Genomic DNA, 18,433 nt, shown 5'->3' with positions numbered 1-18,433 from the left:
AGAGTTGTTCATTCTTTGAGTAAAATACCACATGATGAACCGCCAGCCACTCTAATGTTCAGATTGCCTATTACAGTTTCCAAATGCACTTTATGGATTGCTTCAAACAAATCATTCTAGTTGTAGTGGGAGGATGGTGTTCCTCTTACCATGCATAGCAGCATTTTTGAGATGTATATCATACAATGGAAGAATCTGTGATAAGTGTTTTATTCCAAGAAATGCCAAACTTTTTCCAAAAACTGTGTTTGGGCTAATCTGGATAATCCATAGATTTTACTCTAAACAGACTTCAGTGAGAGCAGAGAATTTGTTCCAGTGACACTGCAAAGATTAGTTGGTTAAGGAGTAAATTATATAGGCAAAGCTGTTTGGCCTCACTCACAATTGGGAACACTTGTACAATGGTGTGAAAAAGTGTTTGTCTGCTTCTTGATTTTTAATTTTTTGGAATGTTTAAAAGTTTCATATCATCAAACTAACTAGTCAAAGATAACACAAGTAAACACAAAATGCAGTTTCTAAATGAAGGTTTTTATTATTTAAAAAAAATCCAAACCTACATTTATTAGATTAATTAAAAAAAAAGAAATATTGGTTTCCAAGTAATTTTAGACTTGATAATAAAATATCAGAATTTTAATTGTGCTTTGAAGCCCTCCTGCTGACTCCATTCTGCTATAATTTAAACAACTATGGTGATCATTTTTTAACAATTTAACAATGTGTGTAAGTGTTGTGTTTCCCCCAATACCTCACTATTGCAGTGGTGCCCAAGGCTTTCAAGTGTAACTGTAATCTGAGTCATCTGCCTTGCTAAAATAAGATACCAAGCATTGTTCATCAGAAACACAGATGGGAAAAAAAGACATAAACATAAACGTGGGATGGTAATCATGAACCAATTTTACCCAATCAGAACTGCATCCCTTCAAGATTATCTATTTATTCTTTCAGCCTGTTTCGCAAAGTGTCAGAGGAAAGTGGCAGGACTGCAACAATAACAATAAAGCTGCTTGTTATAACCAAAGTATGCAGAAGAGGTTTTGTTAAATGCACAGCATATAGAACCTTTAGGTAGATGGATTACAGCAGCAGAAGACCACACTGTGTGCCAGTCCTGTAAGTTAAGAACAGTAAACTAGGCTGCAATTTGCACAGGCCCACCAAATTTGGACAATAGAGAACTGGAAAAACATTGCTTGGTCTCATGAGTCTCAGCTTCTGCTGTCACATTAAGATGGTAGAGTTAGAATTTGGTGTAAACAACATGAAAGCATGGAGTCAGCCTGCCTTGTATCTACAGTCCAGGCTGGTGGTGGTGTAATGATATGGAGGTATATTTTCTTGGCACACGTTGGGCCCCTTGGTACGAACTGAGCATCATTTAAACACCACCGCCTACCAGAGTATTGTTGCTGACCAGCTCTTTAAGATCACAGTGTACTTATATTCTGGTGGCTGCTTCCAGCATGATAATGTGCCATGTTACAAACTGACTGCGAAACTGAGAGTATGGTATTGACACAGCCTGATTAATAGCAGAGCAGATTTGTGAGAGCATTGGATTGATTTCTAGATTCTACTGGAGGTAAAAGTGGAAAATATGTTGTTTTGAGTTTACTGACCTTGTGACCCATGAATAATATACCTTTTCTAGTAGCAAGGTGTATGTTGGTTTTAAAGAAAACATCAGTATTCAGCTTTGAAGAATTTTGATTTATTCCTGTCTATAAAGAAAATGACCACAAAGCATCCAAAGGATTTGGAAGTCAGGTACCATGTGTGAAAGGGACTTTGTTAAACTTGGACATTAAGCTTGTAGAGCTGCTCAAGATTTAACACATTTCTTGTGATCTCAGTGTTTGCTCTAAAAAAGTTTTTTTTTTTATAAATATATATATTATATATATATAGGTGTATGTATGTATGTGTATGTATATATCTATGTGTGTGTATATATATGTCATTTTTATATCAGCCTACTGCATCTAGTAGCTTTAATCCAACGTCCATTCACACTTTGCTCTGTAGCACATCCAGTTCTGCGAAATGGCTTTTATATCATGACTTAGAGGCAGGTTTTCTATTACTTTTTTCCCTGTAACAAGTTCAATTTGACTGAATAATGGGAACATTCTTGCTGCCGCAACATTTCGGCACCAGTCTGCGTTTCACTCGAGCTTTCAGGAAGAATGGCCTTTGCTGAAAGACTGTAGTGCTGCACGAAGAGCTAAAGCCATCTCATCTCAGTCAGATCTTAATGCATTCAGAACTGCAGCTTTTCATCAGTGTTATGGAGGAAATTATAGGCAGACTGCTACAGCCCATTTCTTCTTGCGAAGCCTTACCTTAAGACTGTAAGATGCTCAGTGAAAACATACCCACACATACATAAACAGGAATGATGGTTATGAAGTCTTGATGATAGGCTGTCACACTGCGGAGCGAACATGTGGGCTAACATTTATTTTTCTGTCTGTCTTTTTTTCCCCTCCCACTCTTTGACTCCTCGTTCTCTCTTCTTGCTTTTATTTGTCCTTCTTTCTCTCTCTCTCTGTTTCTGTGGGTCTGCCTTTTTAGTCCACTCCGCTGCACCTGGCAGCAGGATACAACAGGGTGAGGATAGTTCAGTTGTTACTACAGCATGGAGCAGATGTTCACGCCAAGGACAAAGGGTATGTACAGAGAAAACGACAAGGGGAGTGTAAGTGGGGGGGAAAAGGCACTTGAATTCAGGATTTTCTTAAAAACTAAACATCTTAATGGTAACACATCATAACTACACTGCTATTTATGAGACATAATTATGAGATTTTGCTATAGCCAGTAGGATGAGACTCCTTAATCCATCTCATTGGATCATAAGATTTAGGTGGGGATATATACACATTCTGTTGTTGGCGTGCACAGAGTATGATGCACTGCATTCTGCAGAAGCCCTTGAAGCTCTTTTCTGCAGTTTCTGTCATATTTCAGGCCTGCTTATAGACTAAAATGACTGGACGTGCATAAAAAGTTAGTGAGGGTGGTCTCTGCTTATGCAGCCACACAAAAAACCTGGAAACCATTCGAATAGCTGTCAAACCACGACTTATTGATGTAAACTGAGATGTCAAAACTTGTCACTAGGGGTGCGGGGGAGGTTGTCAAATGTCATTTACGTTTTTTCCCCTTATAGACTCCAATCCTGAAGGTACTTAGATCTCACCTGATCAAGGTGGACACGAGAATGCACATGTGCAGTAGAGCTGGACTGGACTTTAAATGGTCCTCAGTTCAAACAGTCTAAGCAAAGTAGATGAATGAGTGTCATTGCCTGCTGCACTTTCCACAAAACCAAACTTATTATCCAGTAGCGAGAGCACGTCTGCTACCGTGGGCTCTGTGTGAGAAAGCTGTGAGACACCCTCAACCTTTTATGTAGTGCCGCTATGATGTTGACATCTGAGGCACTCGATGTGTAACACTGATTAGCAGGATGTCACCGTGCCAATGTGACCAAGATATCAAATGTGGTAAATGTTATTTTTACTGAACATCAGCATGTTAGTGTAAGTGTCACATTGTTGGACTCAGCACACATTTTGTGTGTATTTAGAATTGTTAACACTGATGTTTGTTTGTAATGAGAAGTCTTCTGGGTTTTTTGTTTTTTTTCCAGGGGTCTGGTGCCGCTTCATAACGCCTGCTCTTATGGACACTATGAAGTTACTGAGCTGCTGCTAAAGGTACAAACACACATACATCCTGTTTCTGAATATACTGGGTCGGTGGACATAATTCATAATAAGAAGCTATAAATGACCTCCTAAGACCTGCTTTGTTAGTTCATTAAAAACGTGACACATTCATTGTACACATGCGCCAGAGCCGATGGCATCATTCCCTTTTGAGCAATCCAGAATCAATAATGATAAAACTGCTGTCAGTAATCTCCTCTGTACTTTTTTTTTTTTTTTTTTTTTCTTCCGCTATTTTTTTCCTTCGCCAGCACGGAGCCTGTGTGAACGCCATGGATCTGTGGCAGTTCACCCCTCTACATGAAGCGGCGTCTAAAAACCGAGTGGAGGTGTGCTCTCTGCTGCTGAGCCACGGGGCTGACCCGACCCTGCTCAACTGCCACAGCAAAAGCTCTGTGGACATGGCACCCACTCCCGAGCTGAAGGAGAGACTTACATGTGAGTGTGGCTCTTAATTTACATAAAGTGCAGCTGCAGAGTACAGCACGGCTAAATGAGTCTGTTTGTTTTAGAAAGGGCATATTTACACGGGCTATGTTTGGAACAGCTGATTTGAAATTATTTTGAACATGGGAGTCTCAATCTTTTTTTTCTTTTCTTTTTTTTTGACAGGGGATTACAAAGGGATTATTAGTACAACAGAGAGATTGATATGATTATTTTGATAGCCAGCAGTCTGATGTAGAATTATTTCTTGAAAGAGCCTCATATTCACCTGTTTCTTCATGTGGACTTGACTAGTGGAAAAGCCACAGATTAAAAAAACATGAAAGTCAGCTAGGGATGGCAATTGGACTCGATTCCCATCCCTAAAGTCATCCACGGTTCGAATTATTACAGATTTCCTCGGCTATATAAAACATTTTATTGTGTTTATTCATGTTTTCAGGGTGCATTAATCCAATCCCTGACTTTAAAATTTATTTTTCATTATAAAAAAATGCCTTGAACCTGGACTACACAATTTGTGTTTTAACATGAACTCTTTACTTTAAATTTCCACAAACAAGCTTACTGATTTTAAATTAGTTTCTTTTTTTTATTTTGGTTTATTCACTATATTATAATATGTAAATAATCTGCTTATATACTCGTGTCCTTTATGAAATTAGCTGTTTTCTTTGTAATATTAGTTCGGTTCGCATTACACTGCAACTAATATTTGACTAGAGATCCGTGATGTATTAATTAATTAGAGACTACACCATAATTAAGTTAATTTTCATCGTACTTTCAGGACGCAGCCACCACAGAGTAAAAAGGTTGGATAATCCTTTGTTTTTGCCAGAAAGCCCTCTGCAACTCGAGTTAATTAGTGGGTCAGCTCTCTTTTTCTTTCGCTGCACTTGTTGCCTCATCTCTGTAATGAAGCAGATCAAAACAAAAATCAAATGCCACGCGAATCATAAGCCATCAGAAATGTTTTCACAACTGCGGGATGACGGTTCGTTTTTGATGATTCTATGTTGTCGAAAACGCATCTCAGTTGGGCGTTTGCTGCAGACTCATCACAGGAATATAAAAATATAAAAACAAAGACTTCCTGGACAGATCTGATGTTGCCAGCTCCAGATATATTTTTTAAGCCAGTTGGTTAGTAGCTTACAAAGTACAGTTGATATGAAGGGGAAAACTTACTATAAAAACATTAATGTGCTCAAGTTGGGCAAATCTACTTGGATCGCCTTGCTTTTGAAGCTACTTTAAAGTGAACCAATCCAGGAACTTCAGTTTATGGCACTTAAGTGTTCAACTTACTATCTGCTAAGCTTCCCATAAGTTAAGGAGCTCCCCAGTTATACTTACGGTGTCCGTGCCTTTTGGAGCTTTTGTTTTAATTTAAGCTGACAAATAATGTGTGTTACGCTTTATTTGGTACTAATTATTGATATTTGTATGCCTGCACCTTGCCTCAGGGTCCAGAAAACAGCAGAAAAGGAAAATAAAACAGGATGGCAACAAACACACTGCTAAAAATGGTTTCAAAATGAGACAAACCAGTGTCCATCTTTTCTTAGCAGTTTATAGATATGGTTACATATACAAAGAGCAAACGTGTAGTTCATCTCGTGTTTTTCTTCTTTCTCTGAATAAATTATTTCTGTGTATTTCTGACCAGCAACTATGAAAAATTCGTTTGGGTTTTGCAGAACAAAAATGTCATAACTCGCTACTGTTTCTCTTCCATCAGCTGTACTTTACGTCTTTAATTTTTTTTCTTTCTTAACCACGTGCCCTTGAAGATTGCGCCATTTATCTCAACGTCTGATTAGAAATGCATGAATGCTGTTGGCTCGGTCCGTAGATAGGACGGGCTCCTTTTATTCAGCCTGAAATGCTTCTGAAGCAAAATAGTTTGTTGTTTGTAATTTCCAGACCTCGGGGGAATAATCGCTTCTTTCCGCTCCAACTCCACCACAGAGACTGTTGCATCATATGTCATTAGCTCTCTGGTTGGGGAAAAAAATGAAATTATCTTTCTGAAGTATTGTTATGCTGCAGGGTCATTGCAAGTAGAATAATATATTGTAACAGTGGCTGAGAACTTCATAATTCAGTTTTTGGGTGGCAAGCTACATCATTTGCAGCCTTTTGTTTCGTAGGAAACCTCACAATGACAACTGAAGCTGCTTTCTTTCTAAAAAATTTGACATTTTCTGTGCGCGTGTCTTCAGATGAGTTTAAGGGCCACTCGCTGCTTCAAGCTGCTCGAGAAGCTGACATGGCCAAGGCTAAGAAGACCCTGGCATTGGAGATCATCAACTTTAAACACCCACACACACACGAAACTGCCCTGGTAAGATTTGGATGCATTTTAAAACACTGGCTCTTATATTGGTGCAGACGTGTTGAGATGACGTGTCCATGTGTGCTTTATGTGCGTTTGTTAGCATTGTGCAGTAGCGTCGCCTCACCCCAAAAGGAAGCAGGTGACCGAGCTGCTGCTGAGGAAAGGTGCCAACGTCAACGAGAAGAATAAAGAGTGAGTGTTGTTTTCCGCTGCATGCACAGCTCATAAACATAAAGTGAGAGCATTATATGTTTGTCAAGGTGACTCCAGCAGTGGATTTATGTTAGAGGTGAACAACACAAATCACTTTGCTGATGTGAATTGCCATTGCAAGGCAAAGTGGTTGCATCACTGCTCAGAGACACTTCAGTAGGTGAATGCACCGTTGTTCACACGACCTGACAATCAGCGGCGACAGAAATCGTCCGCTCTTCAGACGCTCAGTCTGCTGCCAGCCTCGGGCTTCAGCTCAGTACAAAACTATCCTGAATAATTCCAGCATTTAAAGCATAAAATGTGACCTATTATGTTTATTTCCAGCTCCATATTTTCATTTTTGGACTTTTCTAAGATGGCTTAGGTGGCTTTCCTGATTCATAGATCTCAATAATCCTTTTGATTATGATACGTTTTCTGTTCAAAATAGACTGGCTCCTGATTAAGTGTGATTGACTGACCATGCTTAGTAACAGTGACCACTTGTAACAGTATATTTGCATGACAGAAACCAGGAAGAGTACAGGAATCCACTTTAATAGCTTTCTAAGTGAGGTATAAGAATAAAGTACTGCTAAGCTGAAGTGATGTACTTAGTGACAAATGAGAACTGATTTGGTCAGTGGGCTTGGTGATTCACTGCTTTCTCTTTGGAAATTTCTTAGAAATGGGCCTCTTCACATGTTGGGCTCTCCAGTCCAGCTGCCCTTACAGCAGTGGGACTGAAGCTATTACATTTACAATGATAGCGGGCCATGCAACAAATGATGTCATACGAATGTGTCATATATATATAAATACATACATATAGATACCTTATAGTGAAATTAGAATAAACGCATTGCTGAATAGGTGATTCTGTAAATTTCTGTTATGTTTTTTAACCCAGAAAAAATGCAGTACTATAGTACATGGAGTGCAAAAACAGTGCTGACTTCATCTCAGGGTTGATGACTCGTGATAATATCCAACCTCATTCTGAGAACGTTTGGGCACTGCATTCTGTTTTACAAGCAATCTGAACGATCTAAAGTTGAGCAGTTATATTTATTTCCTAATGCTCTTCCCTCCCCTCTGTAGTTTCATGACTCCTCTTCACGTGGCAGCTGAGCGGGCGCATAATGACATCATGGAGGTGCTACAGAAACATGGGGCAAAGGTATGTCTTACTCCTCTTCCTCCATGTATAGAGAGTGTATCAAAAAGAATCATCCAATTTCAAAGTGCTTTAATTTCGTGGTTGTTCACCGGTAATGTTAGAAAGGATCGGTGAGTTTCTAATGTTTGGTGGCTGAAAATGCTGTTTTTCACACTAATCACCACAAAAAAAAAATTCTAAAAAGAAGCATTTTACTGTGTTACTGCCCAAAGTTTTGGGTAAATGTTTCTGCAAACCGAACATTCTGGTGTGAGACCCTCAAAACAATGGTATTTTTCTAAAGATGGCATTTTTATTCAGCAGTCATACATTGTGAATTCAGTTTGGAGAAAGAACTGGATTTTAAGCAGCACTTGTGGTTGCGTCACTGTGAGAATGCTCTACAATCAAGGCGCTCAATGGTATATTTGTGTGCATCAGTGTGATGATGCACCTTGATTTGCTGTATTGCTCAAAAACATTTTTATCTATGAATAGTTTCTCATTTTCATACAACTGACTCTGTTGCAATGCACAGAATAATATTGCACCCTTTATTATTTCACCCTGAATCCCACAAATAAGATCCAAGGTTGTTGTGGCATGTTTTGTTATTCAGTTGTGCTGAGGCTTGTCACATAATTGTGTCAACATTATCATATTTGTTTACATATTTCAATAATTAAACCAAAAAAAGTCTTGTTTTTGTATATTTTTCTGGACCTTTTGTGAGATGAGGTTAACGTACAGTTGTTTATTAGTGTCTCATTTGGAAACGAGCTGACCTTATTTGGAACATTATTATTAGTAAGCACTTCATCAGTAATAGGAGAGTCATAAAATTACAGATTCAGATATTTTTTTGAATGACTGTAACTGCAGACGTCCTTTCTGAATCATTATTCTGAGGTCTTTGTTCTTGCAGGTGAATGCCCTGGACACACTGGGTCAGACGGCATTGCATCGTGCGGCGTTGGCAGGCCACCTTCAGACCTGTAGGCTGTTGCTAGGATACGGGGCAGACGCCTCGCTGGTGTCGCTGCAGGGCTTCACCGCTGCTCAAATGGGAAACGAAGCTGTTCAGCAAATACTCAACGGTAGGCCACCCGTTTGTTTCTGTGGGGGCTGCTGAGTGGGTGGGTGGCTGTGCGTGTAGAAGCGTAGGTGATGTGTTTTGGTTGCTATGCACCAGTTGCAAATAGTGGGATTAACTGGAATTGTTTTTGTGAAGGCCAATATTGATATTTTCAGACTGAAGGCGCAGATTTTAACGCAGAGTGAGCCAACTCACCTGCTCAGATCTGGAAGAAACTTGGCATCACGGTATCTAACTCCAGGGTTTCCAGGTTAAAGGAAATCAGTTTTTAATGGGGGCCTAACCCTTGAAGCTCTTTTCTGAACTCAGTGGTTTCATTCATATTTCAGGCTTGCTTATAGAACAAAATGACTGCATCAGGATTTAGTGAGGATGGGCTCTGCTTGTGCAGCTACATTTGGGAAAACTGAAAAATATTCCAATATTCATCAAAGCACATCTTTATTGATGTATTCTGAACTACCAAAGCTCATCTTTATGGATACAGAAGAAGTTGTCAGATGTCGTCTTCATCGGGGAAAGAATTAAAGCCCACAAATAAAACTAGACCAAACCACTTATTGGTCTGTACAGCTCCACATTCTTTATATTAAGCTGGACACGAAATCCATCAGTTATTACATAAGTACTCGAGTCCCCTTAAAGCAGGAATTTTCCACAGGCACTAAGAACCTTTGTAAAGACCCGGTTTGGGGTGAATTAGCCTACCTGAAAGTGGGGCTTGCACTGCTGAACGTCTCTGATTCGTCATCAAATCTTTAGAAATTTTTCTGCTCTACTTATTTTCCATAAAATATACTACGGTCCAAACTCTGGACATATTATGATTGCTTTGAAATGTGTATCAAAAAGGCCTGTCCACATACCTTCAGGCCTTTTCTCGCATATTGGAATATGAGGCAGTATTTTAACATAAGTAAGTCAAATTACGATAAAAGCCTGAAATTTTCACTGGACTTTTCCGTCATAAATTTGAATCAATATCTGTAATTTCAGGCTGATACATTTAAAAACAACAAAAAAAACAGAAAAAAGTCTGCATATTGGCTAGCTAACATATTTAGTATATTTTCCAGTTTTTTCGTTTTAAGTAATAATAATAATTAATAAATGTCTGGAAATTTTTTTTGATATATGAAGCTATATATAATTTTATACCTCCACATTTTGGACCATAAGTGAAAGGAGAACACCTGCAGTGATTTAAGATGGAATAATGGAATAATAATCTTACAGTCATCTCTGCAGCAGATAAAAAGCAAAAATTGTCAATTCTAATCTGTAATTGTAACATTCAAACTTGGCTTCACAGGCCTGTTTCAATTACAGGTCGAGCTTACACATTTTAAATGAAATGAAAGCAAGGACAAAGCAAAAAAAGCAGAAATTCGAAGAATGTAAAGCTTCTGATTTCACCGAGTGGAGGAAATTGGGACAAAAAATGGTCTAAAGCTTTTCTTTAAACTGACAATGACTGCACGACCAATGAAGATTCACAGCACACGGTTATCTCATAGAAAATATTGTGTGTTTAGTTGCTTCTGAGGCAACTCTGGAAATCTAGATTTATGTTGTATCTCATCCTCTAGCCCTATGCATAACTACTGATTTGTCTTTTAAATGACAGCGAGTGAATTGAATACGGCATCTGTAGCTGCCTTAATTGTAGCAGCTGTGTCACCACAGTCGGTTTATCTGCAGCAACCAGTAGACACACACTCTCATAAAGGCCTAATATGTTACTTTTGTTTCCTGTTGGTTTGCACTGCATTGCAATTATCAAAGAACAAGCAAAACAACAAAAATAAGTCTTACAAATGTCACCTGGAAGCTTTTCGAAACGGCCGTCCTAAAGTGCACAATGTCTTCCATTAAACATGGCCGTAAATTGACGTGCGTACGTAGGATGAAGTGAATAACGGCAGGATAACGCCAGCTTTATGTTGTTGTGTTACAGTCAGCCTTTCATTAATGTTCTTCCAAAGCATGTGAAGGCTGTTTTTGCTGTCTTCATGATTCTTCTGTGTTTGCTGCTGTAGAGAACGTCCCAGTGAGAAACTCGGATGTAGACTACAGACTTCTCGAAGCTGCTAAAGCCGGTGACCTGGACACTGTCAAGGTAGATGACACTTTGAAAATGACAATTTGACATTGTTGCCTGTGGGGTGTTATGCTGCAATCACAGGAAAATGCTGGAGACTGTAGCATGACCAAAGTTATTGTGACTGCAATCGTGCTTGAGATGGTTGCTTCGAAGATGAGGACCAGGACTGTGACCGTTTGCAGTCGGCTGCCATCTTCCAAACAACATCAGTACATCAGAATTGTGAATTGTGAAAAAATGGATGTGGAGTCAGTCTGCCATCAGTCTGGGATTAAATGGGGTCAAGTTGGCACTCTGTAATAATATGGTGATTAAGTGATAAATAACAGATCTGTTGCCGTCTTCCTATTCATTCACAGTCTGAGCACCTAGAAACTCTCCACAAATACTGACATAGTTGCTGCAGGTTGGCAATTTGACTGTCAAATGACATAGGTACGCTGCAGCTTTGCTTTTATATAGCAGTATAGCCTCTGGTCAGTGTAAATATGGCAAATGCAAGGATCAATCAACCTACTTGTCCACCTATCTTCATACTGTGCCTACCTACCTTTTTTACTTTAGTTTGACTGAGTGATTACATTTACTTTAGCCATTGTGATCATTTGGGTGAAGGTCATCATGATAAGCTGCATGCCAGTAACACTGGATACTGTATATTACATCTGTGTTTGATAAAGTAATAAATCCTTAAAATATTTCTGTCCAAATGAATTCCAAACCCAATGGTCTAACAGTTGAAAACAGCTCATTTTTTAAGGCTTAAATGAGGAAAAGCCAGTGACCCGTTCTTCTCCTAACAATCAATACTGCCTTAATAAGAAAAATGGAAATAGCTGATATGGAAGGACATTGATTTAGCAGCTTCAGTGTGTTTAATGACACTGATCATGGAGGGATTATTTGCTCTGAGGGAGCAGAAATATTTTTAATTGCTCCATTATGGTTTGGCGCTAATGAGGAGTCTGAGAAAAGCCATGTGAAACTGGACTAGCTGCTTTTGGCCAAAAGCAGTAGGTTCTGTGGCCACAGTGTGGTCGGTAATGAAAACTGAAGACAAGTTAGATCGGTTGTCCTTAAGTTAGTATATTTCATTAGAATGGAGCAAGAATGGAGGCCTTTATCAATAAACTGTAAGGGGAGATGCAGAAGAGAAACTGTTGAGCTAATGTTGCATCTCTGTGGGAGAATTTGATGTCCACAAACACAGGTTTTAATTAAAAAACTCCTGACCTTTGTGACTGTTCCTGTTGGTCTCACTGAGTCAAAGTCTTAGTGATTTCTGTTAAATGTCAGTTGGATGTTTTCTGTATTTGTATTTGCTTTATTCCCCTTATTGATGATGATTGTTATGAATAAAGAAATAAAGACAAAGACTTTATCCCTAATAAAGGCCACATTTTACATCTCATAAGATTTCCACAGAGACCCTCTGCTGCAATTGGTATCTGGCTCACTCACGTTTAAAATGTCAAGACCTGGTAACAGTCGCCCAACCGTCTGACAGAAGGTTTTTTTTTTTTTTCTTCCGATTGAAATATTTTGATTTAAAGTGAAATGTGGTGTCTTCCCCCACACAGACAGACAGTAATGGGGTTATGTCAATGAAGAGGGCTGGCAGAAGATTGTAGTGGAAAAGGAGATGAGCTCGGGTCGGGCTTTCTCTCAGCCTCTTGTTTCCTGACACACAGACAAATCAGGATTAATAGTCTCGCCAAGTAGCTGATTGGCATTTTTAAAAAATCGTGGGCCGATCCCTGTCATCTGATCAAATGTTGAGGAGGTTCACACTGAAGTGTGATATTCTGCTAGATGATGAAACTGGACAGAGGCAAATTCTGTCATTCAGGAACATTTTGTACTTCAGTCAGAGCTCTAACCATTGTGACAGTTTGTGTAGTTATTTTTTGCTCTATAATATACGTTTCCCAGCCACTTTATTAGATACACAAAAAGCTCGAGCGCTTCATCTGCGCCACTGACAACTTTGTTCCAAGGGTAATTGAAAATCTTGGACCCATTTTATCTTCAGTTCTCCCAGCTGTGAGAAATCTGGGAGTTACTTTTGATCAGGCATTCGGTTTTGATAAGCATGCTGTTCCAGAATTTTGCTGCAAGGCTTCTCGCCGGCTCCTCTAAAAGCTCTCATGTGGCACTGATTCTGTCCTCTTTACACTGGCTTCCCTTATCAACGGTGATCACTTGCAGAGAACTTCACAATCAGATGCCTCCAGATATTAGTGAACTGCAACATCCATACGTAACTAATAGGTCAGTGATGTCAGCTAATCAGTGCTTGTTGGTGATACAAAAGTATGCAGGACAAAAGGAGACCATGGTTTTGAGTTTGTGGCTCCCATCTTGTGGAACTTACTTCCCAAGGACTTGAGGTCTATGGACTCTATAGATGCCTTTAAAAATAACAGCCACCTGTGAAAGTTTGCTTTTGTTTAGTTCTTTTTTTTTCCCATTTTAATTGTTATATCTAATTTTATATTTCAGAGCACTTTTCTTCAAGTGCCATATGAATAACCTGTATTTACTTGTAACTTTTTAACTGCTCATTAACTCTAATCTAATCAGCCAATCACATGGCATGCATTTAGGCACATAGACATGGTCAAGAGAATCTTTTTAAGTTCAAATCAAGCATCAGCATGGCAAAACAAGGTGATTTAAGTGATTCTGAGCATTTGTCTGAGTATTTAAGAAACGGTTGGCAGTTCTCTGGGTCAAAATACCTTTTTGATGTTGGAGGAGACCAGGCTGTTTTGAGCTGATTGGAAGGTAGCAGTAACTAATAACTGAGTTATGCAGAAGAGCATCTGTGAAAGCACAAGTAGTCAGACTTCGAAGCACATGGTACACAACAGCAGAAGACCACACTGGGTGCCACTCCTGTCAGCTAAACTGAGGATACAGTGGACCCAGGATCACCAAAATTGGACAACAGAACGGTCTGATGAGTCTCAACATGAAAACATGGATCCATCTATCCTTATATGAGTGGCTCAGCCTTATGATGATAGTATAATGGTGTGGGGGATATAATTCTTAGCACCTGTGTGATATTATCTGATCAGTATGGACCAAAATCTGTTTCGAGCACCTTGTTTCATCTATGTGATGAAGATTTGAGGCATGTTGGCAGTAATTGTTGGTTGTGAGCTCAGGTTTTATAATCAGAACCCAAACTTAATCAAGCATTCGATTTATTATATATTATATTAATTTTTCAGAATGGCAGGAACATTAAAAAAAAAAGAGGAAATATTTGAGAATGAGTTTTGTTGATACTACAATAAATAGAATAAGCCCAAAAACATTTGGGCAGTGACACCATTTTCAAGATTTCAAGCTTTGAACAATTTGTTTTTCCAGGAGTTTAAAAAAAAATCATACAAAGTCTCTCGATTTTCATAGGTTCAAAATAACCCGATTGATAATAAAATGTAGAATATGAATAAATTTTATATTTTCTCTTGAGGAACCAATGAATCAATCCACCAATCGCCCACTCTTTAAACTGTGTTCCTGTGTGCTAACCAGGTTTTCACATTTATTTCATGCTTTTCGTGTTTTGTAGAATTCGTGATCTGCTCAAGGGGCTAATAAAAAAAAAAAAAAACTTCTGAAGAGAAGTTTAATGTGGAATTTAGTGCCAGCAGGATTTAAATTTATCTCCTGTAAAATAAGATGTCAAGATAGTAGAAGAAACCTGTAAAATAAGCCCCCCACCAAGCCCATCTTTACTGCTGAACTAAGGTGTAATTGAGTTTGAAATCACAGCAAAGAACAAAAGTAGCAGCATTACCCACTGTGAACAGACACACAGTAATATTGATATTATAAGGTTTTTTAGCATTATTCGCAATTAGCCGGAAGTATACAGTGTGTTTTTATTGCTAATCCAAAATTCCACATACCATTTTTTTCAGTTCCTTTTTCTGTCTGTTTCGCACATCATGTTAACATAACGTTTCTGTTGGACCAATCACGGCGCAACTAGAGACAGTTACAAGACTCGTGCATCTGGGGAGCATCTTTAGTTTTGTAACGATCATTAACTAAATTCTCAGGCAAAAAGAATAAAATTAGATAATATGAAATTAAGTAATACCTGAGTTTTTATAATTGTTTTTACAGGACTCATACATGCACAAAAACTCATGGAATTCTATCTAATGGTTGTGGAAACATTCCTGCTGTCGTACTAGAAAATTTAACAATGAATATTTCTGTGAAACCTCTTGAAATCATTTAATCTTAAAAAAAAATCATGAATAAATAAAAAATGGAATAAGATCAAAAGAAATCCTGGTTGTTTTTGAGCTGCACCTTAATTTGACTTGGAATTATTTTAATCTTCTTTTTCCTCCGCGTGTCTCTGCAGTCCCTGTGTACGGCTCAGAATGTGAATTGCAGAGATCTGGAGGGACGGCACTCTACCCCTCTTCACTTCGCTGCCGGCTACAACAGAGTGTCCGTGGTGGAGTATCTCCTGCACCATGGGGCGGACGTGCACGCCAAGGACAAAGGGTGAGACACTTGTGTTGGGGTGTGACTTTGGTGTAATTTTGAGCCAAGTTCGTTTCCGGCACCCATCAGAGAGTCTTGGAATAAAGTCGTGGAGTAAAATGACTGTCTCCCTCTGCAGCGGTCTGGTTCCCCTTCATAACGCCTGTTCGTACGGTCACTTTGAGGTGGCCGAGCTGCTGGTCAGACACGGAGCCTCGGTCAACGTGGCAGACTTGTGGAAGTTTACGCCGCTCCATGAAGCTGCAGCGAAGGGCAAATACGAGATCTGCAAACTGCTGCTTAAGGTTTGTCTCTTTCTTAACACCATGCTGATGTTCCTATATATTTAAAGCAGACTCAGTTTAAGATAAGACGGCCCAGTGTTTTTGCACCAAGTTTGAATTAGAGGAGGAAATCGCCTCCAGAACCACCAAGCGTGGTAAGATCTTCATTGGATCTCATTGGATGTCAGGTTTCTGATATTTATGGCCCATGTGAAAAGAAATCCAACTCTCTGAGCCCGAATGCAACATCAACAGACCCGTTGAGAGAACTAAATGTTCAGGAGTGTTTATCCAGTGAATGGTCGTTGGCACAAGTGCAAAACGGCTTGCCCTTGAGTTGCAATAATCATACGAGTGCCGCAGCTCTCTCCGTCACTTTCTCCCATGGGTATGTCTGAATGAAGCCATGAGCCATTAATTTCTTAATGACCGAATGCCACTTCTGTGACACATACCATGTCTGAGAAGGGCTTAATTGTGCCATTTGCTGTGACCTCACATTGCTCCTTTTCATACTGAAGCCTGTGGGATAGAAATATTTAATTTTTGATGCAGCTTTAATGTTCTGTAAACAAGCACTTTATCCTTCTCCAGACAAGTTCACCAAACAGTGTTTACAAGACGCGGTGAGCCGGGGCTCAGCGAAACTCAGAAATCAGTCATGTCTACGGAAGCAAGAGCTGGCAATGAAATGATAGCACATCTGTTACTAATGCAATTAATGGCATCTGGTGCTGTGAATGCCTTGTGAATAATGGGTGTAAGTCAGCATGTACAAATCAACGTTATGGAGCCGAGGTTTTTCCGGGATTGGCATTTGGAAAATTGGGTGCAAACACTCACTGAAAGGTATGACTTGTGCTCTGTGCGAGTTTTGAACCCGGCCGGGATCAACTCCGACCAATCCAATTACAAAGCTGAAAATATCTGTTGTGTAACACTGAATTGTCACATCTCTTTGAGGCTAAATGAATCCTGTGAAATGTTGCAGTTTCACAGCTGAATGCATTTTTGTTTTTCCTATCACAAACACCTCCAGACGAGGTTACGTCACCGCTTTGCCATTGCCATATGGGGCAGCATAAATTATTAGATGAACACAGTTGAATTCACACACACACACACACACACACACACACACACACACACACACACACACACGGTAAACGCAGCACACGGAAAAACAAGAGAAATTCATTACTTTATTCATAATTACATATTGACTGTATAAAGTAGTTTGTAACAGATGTACTTAGGAGTATTAAAGGATGATTAAAAATAAATGGAAAAGAAAACAATGAATTATGAGATAAACGTCCTACACAGCTTGTACGAGGTAGTGACACAGTTGTGTGAGCAGACAGCAGCGTAAAACACAAAAGAAGTGTAAGATTGTCGTGGTCAGGCTGTGAAACTGATACACAGCAGTGTTCACTGAAAACTTTGGGACTAAGAGGTGCGACAGTGCAGCAGAGGTATCAGTGATGGTGGAGGGGAGTGGCTGTTGTGTGGAGTATTAGGGAAGGTGACAGCTCTGGGGAGAAATTAGCTTGTCGGTCTGGCTGTGCAGGAGTACAGAGAGGTGCAGACTAAATATGCACTGCCTGGTGCAGTGTGAGAAATGGTGAATGATTTCCTTCCTTGGGGCGGTGGCATTTATCGTTTTGCATTATATTGAATAAACTGACCTCGCTTGCAATAAAAACTTGTTTAAGTAATTAATCTAACAAAAAAGTTCAAATTATCTGGTTCCAGAAGAATGAGCGCTTCTCCATATACAGTGGGGCAAAAAAGTATTTAATCAGCCACCGATTGTGCAAGTTCCCCCACCTAAAATGATGACAGAGGTCAGTAATTTGCACCAGAGGTACACTTCAACTGTGAGAGACAGAATGTGGAAAAAAAATCCATGAATCCACATGGTAGGATTTGTAAAGAATTTATTCATAAATTAGGGTGGAAAATAAGTATTTGGTCAATAACAAAAATACAACTCAATACTTTGTAACATAACCTTTGTTGGCAATAACAGAGGTCAAACGTTTACTATAGGTCTTTACCAGGTTTGCACACACAGTAGCTGGTATTTTGGCCCATTCCTCCATGCAGATCTTCTCGAGAGCAGTGATGTTTTGGGGCTGTCGCCGAGCAACACGGACTTTCAACTCCCGCCACAGATTTTCTATGGGGTTGAGGTCTGGAGACTGGCTAGGCCACTCTAGGACTTTCAAATGCTTCTTACGGAGCCACTCCTTTGTTGCCCGGGCAGTGTGTTTTGGATCATTGTCATGTTGGAAGACCCAGCCTGGTTTCATCTTCAAAGTTCTCACTGATGGAAGGAGGTTTTGGCTCAAAATCTCACGATACATGGCCCCATTCATTCTGTCCTTAACACGGATCAGTCGTCCTGTCCCCTTGGCAGAAAAACAGCCCCATAGCATGATGTTTCCACCCCCATGCTTCACAGTAGGTATGGTGTTCTTGGGATGCAACTCAGTATTCTTCTTCCTCCAAACACGACGAGTTGAGTTTATACCAAAAAG

The 18,433-nt window shown here is 39.5% G+C and overlaps 1 protein-coding gene across 2 annotated transcripts in view; it reads left to right on the top strand.

Moving 5' to 3' along the window:
• The window catches only part of tnksa (tankyrase, TRF1-interacting ankyrin-related ADP-ribose polymerase a), a 108,993-nt gene that overhangs the window by 62,578 nt on the left and 27,982 nt on the right, over positions 1 to 18,433 (top strand). For both annotated transcript variants that reach the window (XM_004538332.5, XM_004538330.5), the window contains 10 exons: positions 2,584 to 2,678; positions 3,665 to 3,731; positions 3,995 to 4,181; positions 6,419 to 6,540; positions 6,635 to 6,726; positions 7,831 to 7,909; positions 8,814 to 8,985; positions 11,024 to 11,103; positions 15,482 to 15,627; positions 15,746 to 15,911. In XM_004538332.5, coding sequence (XP_004538389.2) covers positions 2,584 to 2,678; positions 3,665 to 3,731; positions 3,995 to 4,181; positions 6,419 to 6,540; positions 6,635 to 6,726; positions 7,831 to 7,909; positions 8,814 to 8,985; positions 11,024 to 11,103; positions 15,482 to 15,627; positions 15,746 to 15,911 — 1,206 coding nt within the window. The remainder of the gene's footprint in view (positions 1 to 2,583; positions 2,679 to 3,664; positions 3,732 to 3,994; positions 4,182 to 6,418; positions 6,541 to 6,634; positions 6,727 to 7,830; positions 7,910 to 8,813; positions 8,986 to 11,023; positions 11,104 to 15,481; positions 15,628 to 15,745; positions 15,912 to 18,433) is intronic.

This window comes from Maylandia zebra, linkage group LG7 (genome assembly GCF_041146795.1).
Source record: "Maylandia zebra isolate NMK-2024a linkage group LG7, Mzebra_GT3a, whole genome shotgun sequence".
In the NCBI taxonomy this organism is placed as follows: domain Eukaryota; kingdom Metazoa; phylum Chordata; class Actinopteri; order Cichliformes; family Cichlidae; genus Maylandia; species Maylandia zebra.
The sequence above is the reverse complement of the archived record's forward strand: the minus strand, read 5'-3'. Positions and strand labels throughout refer to the sequence as shown.